This window comes from Lottia gigantea (genome assembly GCF_000327385.1).
Source record: "Lottia gigantea unplaced genomic scaffold LOTGIsca_24, whole genome shotgun sequence".
Taxonomy (NCBI): Eukaryota; Metazoa; Mollusca; class Gastropoda; family Lottiidae; genus Lottia; species Lottia gigantea.
The window spans coordinates 1,136,407-1,154,879 of NW_008708707.1; the positions used below are offsets into that span (position 1 = coordinate 1,136,407).

At 33.6% G+C, this 18,473-nt stretch overlaps 1 protein-coding gene across 1 annotated transcript; it reads right to left on the bottom strand.

Annotated features, from left to right (window-relative positions):
• Positions 1-1,132: 1,132 nt before the first annotated feature.
• LOTGIDRAFT_160255 (hypothetical protein) lies at positions 1,133-18,388 on the bottom strand (the record flags this gene model as incomplete). Its single annotated transcript, XM_009055307.1, has 30 exons — positions 1,133-1,176; positions 1,301-1,399; positions 1,707-1,745; positions 2,054-2,206; positions 2,707-2,777; positions 3,913-3,961; positions 4,247-4,341; positions 4,774-4,856; positions 5,035-5,130; positions 5,317-5,437; positions 5,813-5,868; positions 6,156-6,365; positions 6,679-6,776; positions 7,242-7,311; positions 7,626-7,786; positions 7,940-8,206; positions 8,510-8,602; positions 8,766-8,843; positions 9,153-9,213; positions 9,681-9,769; positions 10,161-10,201; positions 11,356-11,405; positions 12,900-13,130; positions 13,199-13,378; positions 13,633-13,682; positions 14,168-14,332; positions 15,157-15,210; positions 16,265-16,391; positions 17,437-17,525; positions 18,307-18,388. 30 exons carry the CDS (start codon positions 18,386-18,388, stop codon positions 1,133-1,135), a joined length of 3,102 nt encoding a protein of 1,033 aa, XP_009053555.1.
• Positions 18,389-18,473: the final 85 nt, after the last annotated feature.

The following is an 18,473-nucleotide window of genomic DNA, read 5'->3' on the forward strand; positions in this document are numbered from 1 at the left end:
TAAAAAAAATCACTTAACATCATTCTTGAAAATCAAAATGGCTTCACGCTTTAAAAAAACTCCAAAAACCAGCGTGGCTATTGTGTCCTATCTTATCCGTACCGTTGTTAGTAGCAATATAATCATCACATCGTGATGGTACAATACAAAGTGCGATTGATTATAGCCTAAATCAGACAATTTGATAACAATAAAAACAGCCAATGAAAACAATCAACATCTTTTTAACAAATATTTAAAATTATCAATAAATTCAACAATTTTTTTTGTATTTTGGCATTAGAGACCTGGTAGGGATATTTTTTACAGAATGCAGAAAGATTACTTTAACATCGTCACATTCATATGCTAACTGAGTTTAGAACCCACCACCATTATTTGTTCTAAGTAACTCAGCTTATGACGCCAAGTCCTCTCTCTGGTCATTTCCTGGATTATCAGGAACCCATTGATAGCAACAATAATTCCAGTTGACCAAGCTGTAAATGGTTATGGATAATCCAAGAAAGATCAATGCCAAGAGGTTTGGCCAAGGACCAGCTAGTAGAAAGGATCCTTAACTGTGAACCTAAGTTGTTATCCTTGTATAATATTTTTCTTTCTTGTTCAACATTTCTTCAGTTGACTAGAAATTGACGTGAGACAGGTTGTAATGATTCTGTAGCTTGGTGTGATGCAAGGCGACGTCTGCCAGTAGAGTTTTATTCATCAGTGGACTTCCAGTTTCCCCTCTTTTCTTCCTCTCAATGTTGACCGCTAAAAATATTTCAAAACAATATAATATCGAGTCGTTCTTTAAGTGCTTCAAAAATCGAAAGTAGAAGATTTACTTATGAATGTAAACATTCCAACAGTCAGCCTATCGGCAATAATTCATAATAATTTACATTATATTTTGTAATTGTAGTGGAAAGTACAATGAAATGAATGGAGTTTTATGTCCTACTTTTCTGCACCATGTGGGATAATGAGGGGCAACTTTATGTAGGTTGCAATGAGAGAAATTTTGCCAGGACAGCAGCATTAGCCAGCTCTTTTTCGATTTCAAACTGTCAAGGGATCTTTAATGTGTACAGCCTGAAGCACACAGGGCCTCGGTTGTCCTCACATTTCTGTTCCCGCCAAAAATCGTTCAGTTGACGAATCTCCAGATAGTTGAAACATGCCATGCCATAACTAGAATATTACCAAATATTGTGGAAATACCTAGCACTACTGTAAAGCCAAACGTCCAATTCGACTATTTGTGATTCATTGATTGAAACATTTAGAATCAAAACAACTTTGATTGTATACTAACCTGACACTGTGTCTTCAAAATGTTGTAGTAAGGAAGTTAACGGAACAAAGGATGTAGACTCCTGATCTTCAGGATTAACATCATTATACGATCGACTGGCTGAAATTTTACATGAAAAATTAATAAAATTCCAAGTGTGCCACAGTCTCTGCTTATACATAAACATTCAACAATAAAAGAAATATACAACAACATATTACAGGGATAACAACTTAGGTTCACAAAGTTCCTTTCTAACAGCTGGTCCTGATCTTTACCAGAACATATGTACCAATTTGCAGCTGAGTCCACAGTCAGGAACCAGATCCATTGGCTGGGAAATTAATAATCCTTGTCATACATGGTCAGTTGCTTCTTTATACACAAAATACCAATTAATCAGTAAATCCAAGAGAAATGTGAATACCTTTAACTGAAGCTAGTGTTTTCTTGTCTATTTCTTTCCCTGGAATAATATTACCAAAACTATTATGCATGCAAAGGTCATCAACAACCAAAATTGTTCAAAAGCTAATCCTCCATTATCTATTTATACATGGAAAAGGTCGGCCTACATATGTAATGTGGAATTTGGAAATTTGGAAAGTTATTTTGCTAATGATGATAGGCAATGCTGAGGAATTTTACCATGACAGTATCAATAGCCTAGTTCTTTCTCTATCAAGGGGTTTTTACAATGCACAGCCTGTAGCACCACCTGGTCTTGCATCATGGATAAAGAAAGACCATTTGAAATAGAATAAATGATCATACCTAATTGTAGTATATTTGCTGTTTGTTTTTTAGCGAAGAACGCAGCCGTACAAGGATGTTTCCAGACTTTAAAACATTCCTCAGCTTGGTGTTTCGGTAATTTGGAAATGATGTGATATTTCAAATTGAATTCTTCCCCTTCATCTGATAAATCTAGAGAAAGAAATGATATGATGTGATAATAATAATAATACCATATTGGTGTTTGATTGGAGAGTTCTGAACAGGTTCCATCTGTTCCAATTCTGCCCTCAATCGGACCAGCCCAGTCGCCAGGAATGAATTGGTGCTTGGGCTCAGATTTTGTACTCAGAAAATTAAAAGAATTAAAGGCCCAGAGAAGGTTTTGCTGGGGCTTAATTTTCACATGCTGGGACCCAGCCCCTACGGCCCCATCCTAATGACGGGGCTGAATCGGACAGAAGCAGAGTAAGTCACATTCAAAATTATCCCATCTACTTCCTTCTTCGCAATTTTGAATTCTGTCTGCATCTACTATTTTTTCAGCACACATGCAGCACATTCTGAACTCCTTTCAAACTTGTTTTATTGAACGTCTGGTTGATTCCATAAATCCCGAACATACTGAACTTGCAAATCAAGCCACTCCATTAAGTATCGTGTCCCAACTTTGTAATAATTTGAATACGTACCTGATAAAAGTTGTATCATAAAACCACCAGTTAATTTTAATACACCTCTTTCAACATACTGCAGAAATAACCTTAAATTGATAGGAAAGATATATAGTTTCAATATTTCATAAGGGTTCAAATTCAGTTATATTATTTATTTGATCAAACTGAATTTGTTTTAAAAGGGTTAATATGAGAGCAGAGTGTATTGAAGGTTAAAGGAGCAGTATGTAAAAAGTTTTCATTATCTAAACATCGTTAATTATACCTGAAAATATTTCTAAAGTATGCTATTTATATCCATGTATCTATTTGTTTTAAAATGGTTAATTTAAAACTATTTAAAACAATTTAAATGGTGAATTTACAACAGTTAATTTAAAACGGTTAGTTTAAAAAGGTTAATTAAAAAAAAAACAACAACAATAAAAAAAACGGTTTATTTAAAACGGTTAGTTTGAAACGGTTAGTTTGAAACGGTTAGTTTAAAACGGTTAGTTTGAAACGGTTAATTTAAAACAGTTAGTTTAAAATGGTTAGTTTAAAATGGTTAATTTAAAACAGTTAATTTAAAACGGTTAGTTTAAATTAAAATGGTTAATTTAAAACGGTTAATTCAAAACGGTTAATTTAAAATGGTTGATTTAAAACGGTTAGTTTTAAATGGTTAATTCAAAATGGTTAATTTAAAATGGTTAATTTAAAACAATTTAAACGGTGAATTTACAACAGTTAATTTAAAACGGTTAGTTTAAAAAAGGTTAATTAAAAAAAAAAAAAAAACAATAAAAAAAAAACGGTTAATTTAAAACGGTTAGTTTGAAACGGTTAGTTTGAAACAGTTAGTTTAAAATGGTTAGTTTAAAATGGTTAATTTAAAACGGTTAATTTAAAACGGTTAATTCAAAACGGTTAATTTAAAATGGTTGATTTAAAACGGTTAGTTTTAAACGGTTAGTTTTAAACGGTTAATTCAAAATGGTTAATTTAAAATGGTTAGTTTAAAACGGTTAATTTAAAATGGTTAATTTAAAATGGTTCTTGCTTAATTTATTCATACTTATTAGTTAATTTTTGTTAAAATTTTTGTTAAAATTTTTGTATCTAAATTGATTTAAATCACACACTGTACTTTAGTGTGATCAATTTCATGGGATGTGTGAATTGGGAAAGCGTGTGACCCATTATAATCAATAATTTCACAATAAAATAAAGGAAACTTACGTTATATTCAAACATCTAAAAGCCATTGATGTAAAATAAGTGTGAAAACCTGAAATCAAAATTACAATTTTTTGTTCACCCAGCACTACATCAGGGGTTTTGAACCTGGGGGCAATTTTTGGAAAATTTTTAGGGTAATGGGGTTACTTAAAATACATAATTGAAAAAAAAGTTTTTGTCATTTTATTTCCTCAATTTCCTCATTGCCTCCATTATGCTTCCTTGGAAATGAAGTCTAGTCCTTCCAGAACAGGTAATAACATCATTTGATCAATTGTTTCCTTTCAAGAATAATTAAGACGTGAAAAACAGAAAGAAATTTACTTGGAATTACCTGGTGGAAACGGAAAAGATATCTCGGTTAATGTGAGATAATAACGTTCTAATAATAGAAACATATTATAATCTTCAACACTACCGCATTCATACCTACAAAACATTCGCAGAAAAATAGGATGTAAAACTCCATTCATTTCATTTTTTTAACATAATATTTTTTTTTCTTATAAATATATTTTTTATTCAAATGAAACTGAAAGAAATTGGAGAACTTGCTTTCACTTTTCTCTCCAATAAAACATTTCATTTTAATAATCAAACAAAATGCTATTCTTTACATGAACATGCAGGAGGCGGGACTTAATATGTCAATCATAATTACAATCTTTATACAGTACAGAAATGTAACTTGTAAATTCTATGTTAACATAGATACAGTCTTACTGTCGAGGAATCTAATTGGCTGCCTTCACTAGTGTACAATCTAATCAAATCGCTGCATTTAAAAACTTCTGTGATACAAGAAAGGTGACCATTGTCTTTCTAAAGACACAACATCCAATGATCAGATAAACAACTCACAGTTTAGGCTGTGTTTCATCACTGCTGTTCTCCTGTCCACAGACATTCCATAGAAAATGACACAGTTGTTTAGTTTGTACAGCCTATAACAATAATTATTTATCTCAGTAATTTATCCCGCAAAAAACTCCAATTATTCATATTTCAATCAAAGCATTGGTCAAGATTATACTTCAAGATTTTCTTCTAAAATATTCTTTGAGGGGGCAGGCCTCCCCCTGGCCCCCCAGTAGCTACGGGCCTGAAGTGACAAATACTGACCTGACAGGCTACAAATTCTTGAGCAATGTTTTTAGCTTTGATTCTCCATTCTTTTTTCAAATATTGTTCCAAATGATCTGTTAAACAATTCTCTACCTGAAATGATGTCAAGGTCATCAGATTTAAGGTCATCATTTAAATGTCAAATGTCGTGAATGTCAATGTTTACAAATTTCTAAATCATCATTTTGAGATGTCAAGGTCATCAAAATTCAAGGTGTCGCTCGATATCGTTATTCCTAGATTTCCATTTAAATGGCATTATATTTTCATTCTCATTACCTGCTTATTGATCCCTGGCGTTTCTCGGCTTATCCTGTTTAAAAAGTCTGGCACACTACCAAACGTACTTTCAGCAGAACTGGACGATCTAGTAGATAGACCTGAACTCTGTTTTGATATGCTGAAATACATATACCAAACTGTTATTAGATTTGTAGACTCCCACAGATGTATGGATGTAAATTAGACAAACCTGGTAACTAAGGGTGACTGAATGGTCAATAATAATAATCAATACATAAATGAGCGTTGGTTTTTCTTAACACTTTGTGTCATAAAATTTGAATAAATCAAATTGCAAAAGAGTTTAGAGGAGGCTTTTGTCATATTGTAATATTGTTGTCTTAAAACACTTAGTCTGTATTAAGAGTTAGCTCCCTTGAGAGAGTGGTTGAGAGCCTGAATAAAGACAGTCTCGAATTTTATATAGTGTGTGATTCATCATTGAATCAAGGCAATCCTGGGAAACTCGGAAACAAAAGAACGCTAGACCTACCTGGGAAAATCTTTCTCTTCATCCAGGAAACTTGACGAATGATCTTCTTTTACCTTCTGAAATGAGTCATAGAGAAGTCCAGGTTTAGTTTTTATCACATAGAGTCCAAAACATGGTATGAAACAATCCAGAAGATGTAATTAGTTGGGCTTACGAAGACAAGCTACACCAAGAAGTGTCTTACTTTTGTAACTGTTGAGGGTTCTTTTACAGAAACAGTCTGTAGCACACAGGACCATGGTTTATAGTCTCTTCCACTAGGACTGCAGCATTGGCCAACAGTTCTATTTCTTGCCCTATCCAAACATATCAAGATGCAGACGTTATCCTAAAATGGTCCTACCTCTTTCAGCTGTTTGTCTAGAAATTTGGAAATGGCGTCTAATTTATAGCGAGGTTCTGGTTCTATCTGTTTTAACTGTAACATACGTCGTAAGGAATCCCACAAGTCCTCACTCTGACGGAAATGACGTTCGCGAGCTGTTTTAGACGTTATGTTTATACTATCTACAGACGAATAGGTTACAGTTGCCATTCTCTCTTCTGATTGGTTCTTAAAAATAAAATTCAAATATTGACCAATTAGCTATCACTTAATACACTAATCGAGTAAAGATTCTTTTTTGAAACACATTTTGTTTCAATGAATCTTATTGGTCAAGAGGTAATTAATCAACCAATCAAATTCAGTAATAGAAAAAAAAAGTTAAAGTTGTGGAAACTTGACATCATTTACATTTGTTCAAAAATAATGGTGGTTGTGGCTCATTATTTCAGTCAACCACGAATATAAATATGGCATTGATAGATCAAAGGAAAGATGGCTGACTGTGATTAATTGCAATGATTTGAGTATGTATTCTTACTCTTTCAAGTTGACCTTTATAGGGTTCTACAGAAGTAAAAGGTAACAGTCTAAGGATGTCCTTTTCTAACTGTCTCTTCATACTGATATAGGTACTAGCTGAAAGAAAAATATGAGTTCAAATTATCTGGAAACGGTTAATGAACTGGATATCCTTGGCTACTATTTTCTGGAGGGTAAACAGTTAGTTAATTCAATCCCCTGGTTCCCAAACTGGGGTATTTTCACCCCCTGGGGGTGTGGGTCTAGAGTGACAGGGGTGAGGCCAACTGGTGTAGGAGAAGAATACATTTTGAATTGAGAGCTCCTCACATCAACAAATTTTTGAGGGTGTGAAAGGTCCAGGTGATTGCTCCAGGTGTGTGAAAGCTGAAAAAGGAACCACCAATTTAATCTGAAATGACAGTCTAAATGTCTTATGTACAATTTGTAAAATTTTGGAGAACGGGATTTCAAATTTGAATTCTGAAAGGAGATACATATAGCTTATAAAAAACTAAGAAAACAATAAATTTTTTTTACTTGGCAATGATCTTTCCTAGATTATAGAATCAAAAAACTCACCAACAAGATATTCAGCTAGAAATAATTTTAACTTAGTATTTGTAACGTCTTCACAGATATTCTCAAACAACTAAAATTAAACAACACGACATTCAGACATCTTTTATAACTTAGGTTCACACGGACCCTGTTGATCAGCTTATCCTTGACTAAACTTCTTGGTATTAATCTTTCTCGGATTATCCATACCTTTACAACTGGGTCAACTGGAATTTTGAGGAGAGAACACTTGTTCAAAGTCGTCAGAGTTTCACTTGCCAACCAATATTAAAACCCATGACAATGATGTATTCAAAGAAACCAAGCCAATGATGCATGTAAAAATTCAAACACTCTAACCGACTGTGCTACAAACTGTCCTCAGCATTTGTACCAAATACTGACCTTTTTAATGATAAATAAGTCTTTAACTCTAGTCAGTATATAATGTACTATAGATAGTTTATTGGTATAAGATGTAGTATAAAAGTACTGTAACAGTATTTCTGGTTTAATAACCGCCTGCCATACCACACAATTCTTCTGATCAAATACAAGACCATTACCTACAAAACAGCAGAAAATATTAACATGAGATACAACAATCATTTTTCCCATTGAACACAAATCCACAGGTTTTTGTTGACATTGTAAATAATCTTAGGATTCAATTGCAAGTAACCAAGGAAATATAATATAAGCTTTCATTTGTCCCTAACCTGAAGTCTCCCTCAAGAAGCCAAAACAAGGTATTAAAGATCGGATATTCGGCCCCATTAAATTGGTCACTGGAAATACAGCTGGTTGGGAGGTTGATTTTGGCACAGTAGGGCTCTCATCTTGGGAAGTTGAGGTCTCATCTGGTGACATAGAAGATGCAGATGGCATCGCTTCATCCTCTGTTGTTGATTTGTCTTCATACAAGGAAGAGGATGATCTGGTACTCGAGGAACGCCTTATTTTGGTCACGGTACTATTTGGCTTATCTGCAAAGGAGTACAGAAAAATAGTGATATTTCGTATTTTCTATCTGACCCTGTAGCCACACCTCCAAATCCTGTGACTCCTCCCCTTCCTACCCAACATACACCTCACACTCCTTTGCCCTTCTAACTCCGCCCCTAATATACCTTTCATATAATTGAAAGAGTCACACCAAACAACAATTTATTGTTTTATTCAATGCTAACATTTACCACCCCTTCCTACCCATCTGACATACAAACACTTTCCATAGATCCTGTTGTCACGCCCCTCAATTCTGTGTCCACACCCCTTCTATAACTTACTGTGTAGTAGTATATGATGACAGGGCTCATATTCAATGCTGACATTCAATAAATGTAGAAAAGTACCTGGTAACATCACCATTAAATAATCACCTGTAATAACAAAAGTTGAAAATTGACAGACCTACCGGTAATACTAAAATCAAAAATGACCAGTCATGTTAGATCTCAAAATGGTTTGTAAGGTAGTTTGTACTTTGAGGCACCATTTCCATACCTAATGCTTGACTGAATGTGAAAACTAGAGTGCACCTACCTGACCATTGAAATAACAGACGTCGATTGTGAACTGTGGATTTATCTATTCCATTAATACAACCATGAATAGTTTTAGCTGAAATCAACAAGTTATATTCATTCTTTTTTTCACTCATTAAAGTTTTCCAAACAGAGGCAATGCTTGGCAGTGTACAATGAGGAAAATCAATCTACTTTTTATCAATTTGCAATTGTCAAGTGATGTTTATCATACACTTGGCTTATTGTCCCATCCAAATTTGTTGACGCCCTTTAATGCCAAATTCACAAGGTTTAGTGGAATACCAGAACCACAGACAACTGTTTAGACAGAAACTGAAATTTCCAGACATACATACAAAGACTAGAAAATGATTGAGTTAACTAATAATCAAATACTATTTACCATGATGTACCATTAAAATATAATAGTTGATATCTATATCATTGTGTTTTTCTTCAGATTTCTAAAATATACCAAAATAATTACTTGAAACAAGTATTCAATTTACAGACTGCCCTCAACAGCAATTTACTGGGTGATTGTAAGTTTGTTAACAAGCTTTTAAATAATTTGTAAATAATTTGTAAATAATTTGTAAATAATTTTTTAACAATTTGTTAATAATTTGTTAATAATTTGTAAATAATTTGTAAATAATTTTTTAACAATTTGTTAATAATTTGTTAATAAGTTGTTAATAATTTGTTAATAATTTGTAAACAATTTGTTAATAATTTGTTAATAATTTGTTAACAATTTGTTAATAATTTGTAAATAATTTGTTAACAATTTGTAAATAATTTGTAAATAATTTGTTAACAATTTGTAAATAATTTGTTAATAATTTGTAAACAATTTTTAAATGATTTGTAAACAATTTGCTAATGATTTGAAAATAATTTCTAAATAATTTGTAAATATTGTGTTTACCTGTGATTTTCTAGACCGTATTAAATGTTGGTAGCAAATGCAAACTGAACCATTACTTTGACTTAAAACTTGTATATTCAAATCAGCATCTAAAACACAGAAATCTTCATAATTATATATAATGAACCAGACTGTCTGATTTACAGGCCTGAGTAATAGAGTAAATTGAGACCAGTCTGAATGAAAGCACAGGCCTAGGTCACAGAGAAATAGATAAGCTTACTGATTATGTGAAAATGAAAAATTCAGGAATTCTGAGTTCAACAAAAGGACTGGAAAGACATGGGCAACTGATGGCAATTGTAGTTAGTTCGCTTAGGTCAGCTAAAGCCAACAATTGATCAGATTCTACCAGATGTCGCAAGTTTCTAGCAGACGCTGAAAATCCCGTTGCTCTTAAGATTTTGCAAGGACAACTGGAGGAGGGTAACACATCAACTCAAGTTGTGCTATATAGGGAAACACAGAAGATCTACTGACCTGGAATACCTGGACAAAGTGGTGATTCTGTATATCTACATCTTGAATAAAAAAATAAATACGATTTTAAAGAACACACGGTATATATGACAGTGCTAGAAACCTTTTTACAATTCCCATAGCACATAATATACATATATTACATATGTTGTCATCAGATGAAATGAAATCTGGGCACTTGGTATCACGCAATCCAAGTGGATAACAGCGGTTACGTGCATTTGGTTTATATCTGTGTAAACAGAATGTAAATATAAGCTCTGCCCCTTTTCCAAATTCCCTATAAAGTGCACACTCCAAATTCCAACAATATCATGATTTCGTATAACACCAAATATTTCGTGCCAGTCCCATGATATTGTAAACGTAAATTTAAACTTGACAACAGACATACCACATGTCCGAATTTTAATTACCTTATTTATATATCTACCCTATCTCTCAAATGACCTTCACCTTTGTTTTATCCTCCATCTTTAATCCTGATATTTTTATGGTATCGCTATTTAATTGTTTGATTGAAAAGATATATTTTATTGTCCATGGTAGCTTTGTTAATATATTTAATTCCGTATGTTTGACCTCTCTTCATATTTCATCAGACGTTCACACGTGATGAAACTCATGTTGAAAAACATGTGTTTAGTTATTAAAAAAGTAATCAATGCCACGTGTATGTTTTTATTCATTTTTTATTTCATCAGCGTTTAAACCAAGGTCATAGTTAATCCAAGTTTAAATAAGGTAGGCACAGGTGGTTTCAAAATACTTCATTAAAACAGAAAGTATGATTGACGATTTAGAAGTATTGCCTCCTTTGCCACTATTACGCCACTGCCTTTACACTGGTCCACTTTATCTAATTAGCTTTGAATGAGGCAGTGAATTTGATCCATTCTAAACAAAATGCCCCCTTATATACAAAAAGGTTTACCCCTGATTTGATTCCTGAGTTACGTGTGTGTTTATATTCAAGTGTTACGTGTGTGTGTTTATATTCATGTGTTAAGTGCATATGTTTATATTCATATGTTACGTGCGTGTGTGTTTATATTCATGTGTTACGTGCATGTGTTTATACATTAGTTTTTATATTTACAACAAATGCCGTTTTTTAATCTATCCATATAACAAAACGAAAGTCCTTTAACATATAAATGTTATGAAATCGGGTTAAAATGAAATACAATCTTACCTGGAGGCTGATCTGATGTATGGAAATGGAAAATTTAACGGAACATCTAGCTGAAATGAAAATAGGCTAAATTATATATTAGGTGATCTTGAAAATTTTCTAATTATTCCTGAAGTCAGACAGTAAGAAGAACTGATTTTTTAACCTTGAATAATTTGAAATTCTCGACACGTGGAAATAAATCATGTGACTTCTACCATGTACATTTCCCATCACGTCTTTACAATCAGCAACTTTTTATTGTCTAAGTTTTTGTAAACAAATCATAACAATAAAAAAATATCGAAAGAGAAAATTCTATCATATTCTAGAAAAACAATAATGGTGGCCACGGATAATGTTCACAGCTGGTCTGTGATCAAACTCATGTAGTGAATGATGAAAATGAAAATGGAATGGATTTAAGTTTTCTCGCAATGTCTAGTGTGAAATATTGAAGACAGAGAATACCATGGAGCGTGCAACAAGGGAAACTCTGCAAAGCTTTGCTAGGTGTCCAGCAGAAGTTAATTTTTTCGAATTCCAAACTGTTGAGCGACCTTAAGATGCACAGTCTGGTTTTCATGTCCCATCAGCCCCTATATTATTCAAATACGGACTCCAAGTCACCATCACACCATACATTTTGCAGTAAGGGAAATTTTACCAGGACTGCAGCATTATAACATCTTTTCCAATTACAACTGTCAATGGATCTTAAACTAACACAGCCTGTAAAAGACCTTGTGGCTTTTTCTCATCTTATTCGCATGACTTAACAATTTCTTATGTCAGCCACTCATAAATGACCTAAACCAGTGCTTTTATGAGACTAATCTCTCATCAGCACCTTGTTTTATCATAAATCTTTACTCTGTGAACCTAGACCAGTGCTTTTATGAGACTATGTTCTCTTCGGCACTTTTTCTCACAAGTCTTTACTCTGTGACCTAGACCAGTGCTTTTATGAGAATATACTCTCTTCAGGACTTTTTCTGAAAAATCTTTGTGACCTAGGTCAATAATAATCTGCCGATGATAAAAAAAAAATTTCATTAATTTTCTTGAGGGCTGTCACAAGACTTATCAAGCTAAGCAGATCAAACAGATTACAAAAAATTAAAAAGATTATAACACAGTAAATTGGTCAAGACTATAGACTTGATCTTGTGGTCTCGATTAAAACTAATAATCTTATTAAATTCTAACAAGGACAGGATTATCCCAACCAATTTGCCGATAGATCCACTGGAATAATGAGGAAAGATGACTTATTCAAGGTCGCTAGACTTTCACATGCTGATCGAGATAAGAATCTGCCACCACATTTTGCATAAGAAAATTATCAAAAAGACAAAGGTCCATAACCCATGACATATCAGTGATTATAAAGCCAAAATTTCATGAATATTCGTTAGAGCTCCACCCACATGGAAATTGTCAAGAGCTCCACCCACATGAAAATTCTCAATAGCTCCACTCAAATGAAAATTCTCAAGAGCTCCACCCACATGAAAATTCTCAAGAGCTCCACCCACATGAAAATTCTCAAGAGCTCCACTAACCTGAACATTTTCAAAAGCTCCACATACATTAAAATTCTCAAGAATTCCACCTACATGGACATTTTTGCAAGAGCTTTTCTCAAAAGCTCCACCCACATGAACATTCTCAAAAGCTCCACCCACATGAACATTCTCAAGAGCTCCACCCACATGAACATTCTCAAAAGCTCCAGCCACATGAACATTCTCAAAAGCTCCAGCCATATGAACATTCTCAAGAGGTCCACTAACCTGAACATTTTCAAGAGCTTCACCCACCGTCACATTTGATGTAGGCATATAAAAATGAAAATACTAACCATGTTGTCAAACCTGGCGTTCTGGTAGAACTGTAGACAAGAATATTTGGGGTATATTTTATCCGGGTTGGCGCTATGCCTGGTATTGTGTACGTAATGTAAGGTTTGAGTCAGTCCATCCCATTGACACCATACAAACTTATTAACTATCTGTTCTGTTCTTGGTTGATCATTCATAATCTACAAACAGGCAACCACATCTTTAAAATTATATACCGTATAATTGTTATTAAAATGCGCACCCATTCTTGCCGTCCAGAAAATCTGGAAAAACGTTCATCAATACCTCTTAGCTAAGTATATACGGTATAATTGTGGACATAGTGCCCACCCCTTTTTACTCGAGTCGAGTAAATTTGAAAAAATCTGGTAGTTTACATAGAATTTATAATGACATCTCATAAATGAGTTCAAATGAAAAAAGAGATTCTTACCACACCCTTGTCTCCCATTCTAGCCAGTGGTATATGATACAGTCCAATAGCTGGGAAAAAAAACAAATTTAGGGGCATTATTCTTTGACACCTAAACTTAGATGATTTTGGTGTTCCATTAATCTGATTGGTCAATCACTAAAATTTATTTTAAATTTAACTATATTAACCAATCAGATTACTGTATTACAGTAAATTCTTCAGTGTGGTCCAAGATCAGATTTGTTGATCAAAGGCTAGAAGTCAAGGACTTGCTTGAATACCCTTGCTAAATCAAATGAAATTCTCCATATTGAGCTCAAGGCAAACAATGCCATGCAGTTTGCTATGAGGAATATTTTGTTAGGACAGTAGCAACACCCTACAAATTTTTCTCCATTAAAGGATCTTTAACATATAAACATAGGTCCTTAGTTTATCTTCCAAAATCTTTGACCAGATGACTATTCCATGCTAGCCTCCCACACCTGCATCACTGACAATAGGTGACAAGTCTGAAGATTCATCCACCTGGTTTTTGGGCTCTCCTACTTACATTCTTTGTGAAGGAACACCAGCATATGTGCCTCTCGTGTCGTGTTGACTTCCTTGCCACTGGGATACAGAAACTGTACCTTTAAGAAGTTGGGTCGTTCTAAATTCAGGGAAAACACCCTTTCACCCGTAGCTTGCAGTTCTGCTAAAAATGCACTGTATTTGTCTACAATTAATGAAATGTAATGGAGTTTTACTTCCGAACTATCTACACCATCGAGTGTGCAATGAGGGAAAATTAGCGTACTCTTTTTTCGATTTCTACTGTGCTTACCAAGGATTTATCCTTATCTATACCTACAGCAAACCCAAGACTTGCAGTTTAGAAAGCATCTACCTTCGACGAGGATATCGTCTGGGACTTGTAATTACAATTTCAAACTTTCTCAAGGGAGATAACTACTATTAAGTATATTTTGATCTACAAGTCTCAAATTACTTGTTTACAACAGAAACATATTGGCAACCCCCCAGTTCTTTCAATTTATATTTATATATATATGACTAGACACGATTATATGGATTACAATTATCCTAATAAATAACTTGCGATGTTTCGAAGATGATGCTGTCGTCTTTATCAAGCAATGATCATCGAAATGTCGCAAGATATTTTATTAAAGTAATTGTTATCTATATATTTGTGTCCAGTTGTTCATACCCCAGTTACTAAATGCCACTCAAGGAAATTACCAGTTTATATTTGATATTTTCATTTGCTATCGTTCAATGTACAGCTTCCTTGAGCTTTGAATACCTAATCGAAGCCATGGTCATAATTAGGCTTCTGAATTATTACACACGGAAGTTCAACTTTTAATACATTTGGTTAACAACTAGTCAGATTCAATAACCAATGAAGACTTTGGGGTAATCTTTCAGGCTCTATTTTGTCACAGCTGTGTCCAGACAAAGTGAGGCTGGATGATAGAGGCTATTCTGGGGAAAAGACAGAGAAAAATGGGGCTGATTGAAAACTTGTGTACCAACCTTGACCTTGGTGAGGCTCTTGTGAAGAACTGTTTTTAGTTACTAGGGTTAATGCTAGTTAAAATCAAAAAAGTTAAAATGATTAAGACAAATTTTTAAATGTTTTAAAAGGATTGTAAAGACGTTTTTTAACCTTTTTGTTGCTCTTGGGACACTGATAGCATCGATTTGCATCATTCCAATTTTCAATCAGACGTCTGCGGTTCTTGCAATTTCATTACAATGGAGCATTCCATAACATCGCTATCGCCCTGAGATATAACTAACATATTTTGTATTAGTGAAGTCTTTTTTGATTAATCATTTCTATAATTACAGAAACCACAGACGTCTGATTGAAAATTAGAATGGTGTAAATTGATGCTATCAGTGTCCCTAATATACATTAAAAGTAAAGTAAAATCTCTTTACAATCCCTAAAATTGAGATACAACCAAAAAAGTTTTTAAGTGGCAATGTACCTTAATTTACAGGGTATAATAAGTAGTGCTGGGTATCGTTAATCATGTCACTATACGATACATATTGCAATACAAGGGGCACGATATGATACATATTGAGATACAATGGGCACGATATGATACATATTGCGATACAAGGGTCACCATGGGATACACATTGCGAAAGACCAAAATTGACTTCATGACGTCAACCAAAAGAAAAACCTGTATATTACTGATCAATAGAATAGGAGACAGGATTTTAAAAAAACTGTTTTTATAAATCCAACAGGCTCTCCCAATTTAAGATATTTTTATTTGCACCTATCAAATCTAAAGGGCAATGTGGGTCAGCTTCTTCCATGTTTCACTAAGTCACATGACTAGCAAACCAGCCAATCAACATGCTTCTACACAGTAATTTTTGTGTGTGTTTTGTAAATATGAACATTATATGAGTACAGTCAATCCTTCTCTATTAAAAAAGTTCTTTTGAATGGTTAAAATTTAAGGTTCCATATAAAACTGTTGGATAAGGTGAACCACAGTCCCATCTATTTATTCATAAGGTGGTGTGGTTTAAATGACTGACGTGCTAAAGCCCTTAATCAGACTTTCCCTTTAAGTTAAAAAAATCAGACTGCCACTTATAGTTGAATGTTTCTTACCAAGCAAGGATCTTTCCTGGTTGATGGAACAAGATACTATTTTAATCTTTTGGTTATAAATCCAGATAACTTTATGTGAACGAGAGACATGGTCATAAATACCAACATGTGTTACTGCTGTTTCCGTCTGAAATGGACCGCAAAATAAAATAAGTACAGGTATCAAATAGGCTTACTTATCAATATACAGATCTGGCCTCTGTCAGACATCAGGCAATGATAAAGTTCTTAGCCTCACAATTTGATCCCCAAGTTTTTCTACATCCTCACACAATCTTAGCACTCGAGAAGACTTGATTTATTCATTAAAAACATCAATTAATCAAACAATAAACATGACTTGACCAAGAAATATAAGGAATGGCAACTTGAATATTAATTTCACCGAGAATGCTTCATATAAATCAAATAATTTGAAAGGGTGGATTTTCTGACACTAAATTAGAAGTAAGGTGTGCCATCTTGATAAAAACAGAAACGAGTCCCCATGACCCATAAAATATTTTATATCAAACATATACTACCTCTTACGATGACCAAAAAATTTAAATTTTAAACTTGGCTAAAATGAGTATACAGTCAAACTTGTAACAACGGCCACTAAATATCAAGTTAACATGAAGTTCAACACTATTTAACACCACCCCCTGGATGCAGCCAGCATTAAATATCAACTTTTCCTTCTTCATTCATTGAGTACATCATACTCTGAACCATCTCTCTCTGTTAAGCAGTCAACTTTAAGCGTTGCCCTGATCGCTTGCTTAATACAAGTTTTACTGTATATACATTCATCAGTGGACTTACCTGATGTCACAAAAAATCCCTCTATAATCCAATAAATACATAAAACTAAGTAATGATTAATTAAATTAAGTAATAATTAATCAAACTAAGTAAAATTTGGAATGGGTATCAAACATAAGTGTCAGAATGCACCAAATCCATACAATTTTTACAAAAATGTTCTTCAGAGTTGCTGCATTTTGAATCTCAGCCTCCACTGTTTGTACCCCCAGTCTTGGGAGACTAGCGCCGCATCTATATTAAACTAATATCCTTGGCTTTTTTTTTCACACATGCTGCCTACTCATCAGTCGAAAAAATTACGAAATACCAAATTAAGTTACATAGTCTAGGGTAATTGAAATAGAAAATAGCTCATTAAATACCTTTGTTAGAGAAGAAAAGTCATTCCAAGTAAATAAAACACATCCATCTCTTTCTTGGTTAACTATTCTTGGATGTAATGGCCTATCTTCTAAATTATAAACAGTCAAAAGTTAATTAGTGGCTGGTGGGTACAGGAAAGTTAGACAAAATTCTCCTTACTCATTCTGCCATAGCTAATTGTTTGCTCTGTTTTAAAGCCACCTCCATATATTTTTGGGTTATTATGGAAAATCCAAAACCTAAGCCAGTGTTAAAGATGGGTTCCCTTTTCATTTATGAAAATAAAAATGCTAATACTTATATGAATAGAAAGTAGAGGTGTTCTAATGACTTGGAAAAATACCAGTTTGTCTCACATGTCATAATTACTTCAAAATTAGCTAAATTAGAAGAGAATTACCAGCAGAATTCCAATGAGTGACCAATCAAGAAAGGTCAAAGGTCTTTTTTTTTGTTTTTCCAGACTGTACATGCATGGACATTTGCGATTGGTTAAAACTCTTAATTATATGCAATAAGAACATAATGATATGATTAAGAATACATGATAATTCATTAGGAACACCAATTAATCAAATAGTTTGTTTAATTTTACACCAACACATAAGGAAACCCATCTTTAAAGGGATATCACCTTTCAGAAGGGAGTTTTGACATCCAGTACATCTACAATTATGACAATCATATACTAAGAGTTATCTGAATTTCCTGGCTGTTGTAAAAAAATATAATGCAGTCAGGCGTTGATTATGAATTTATATTATCGCAATATCTTCTGCCATCACTATAATCATAAAATTTTATTAATTGTAGACTAACCTGACTCCTTTGTTTTCATTTTATTTTGGAAACTGAAGAAGAAAATTTACCTGGAGTCTTCAGTTCCTTTCTCCTTGCAACAAGAAAACTTTTTATAGACTCCAATAAACTTGTGATTTTATGTAGTTCCATCTTGATATTGGCTCAAACTGCAATAATCATACCGGTCAGTTGACATGACTTTATTTGTAGGCCTATTTAATAGGGTTCCCCCCTG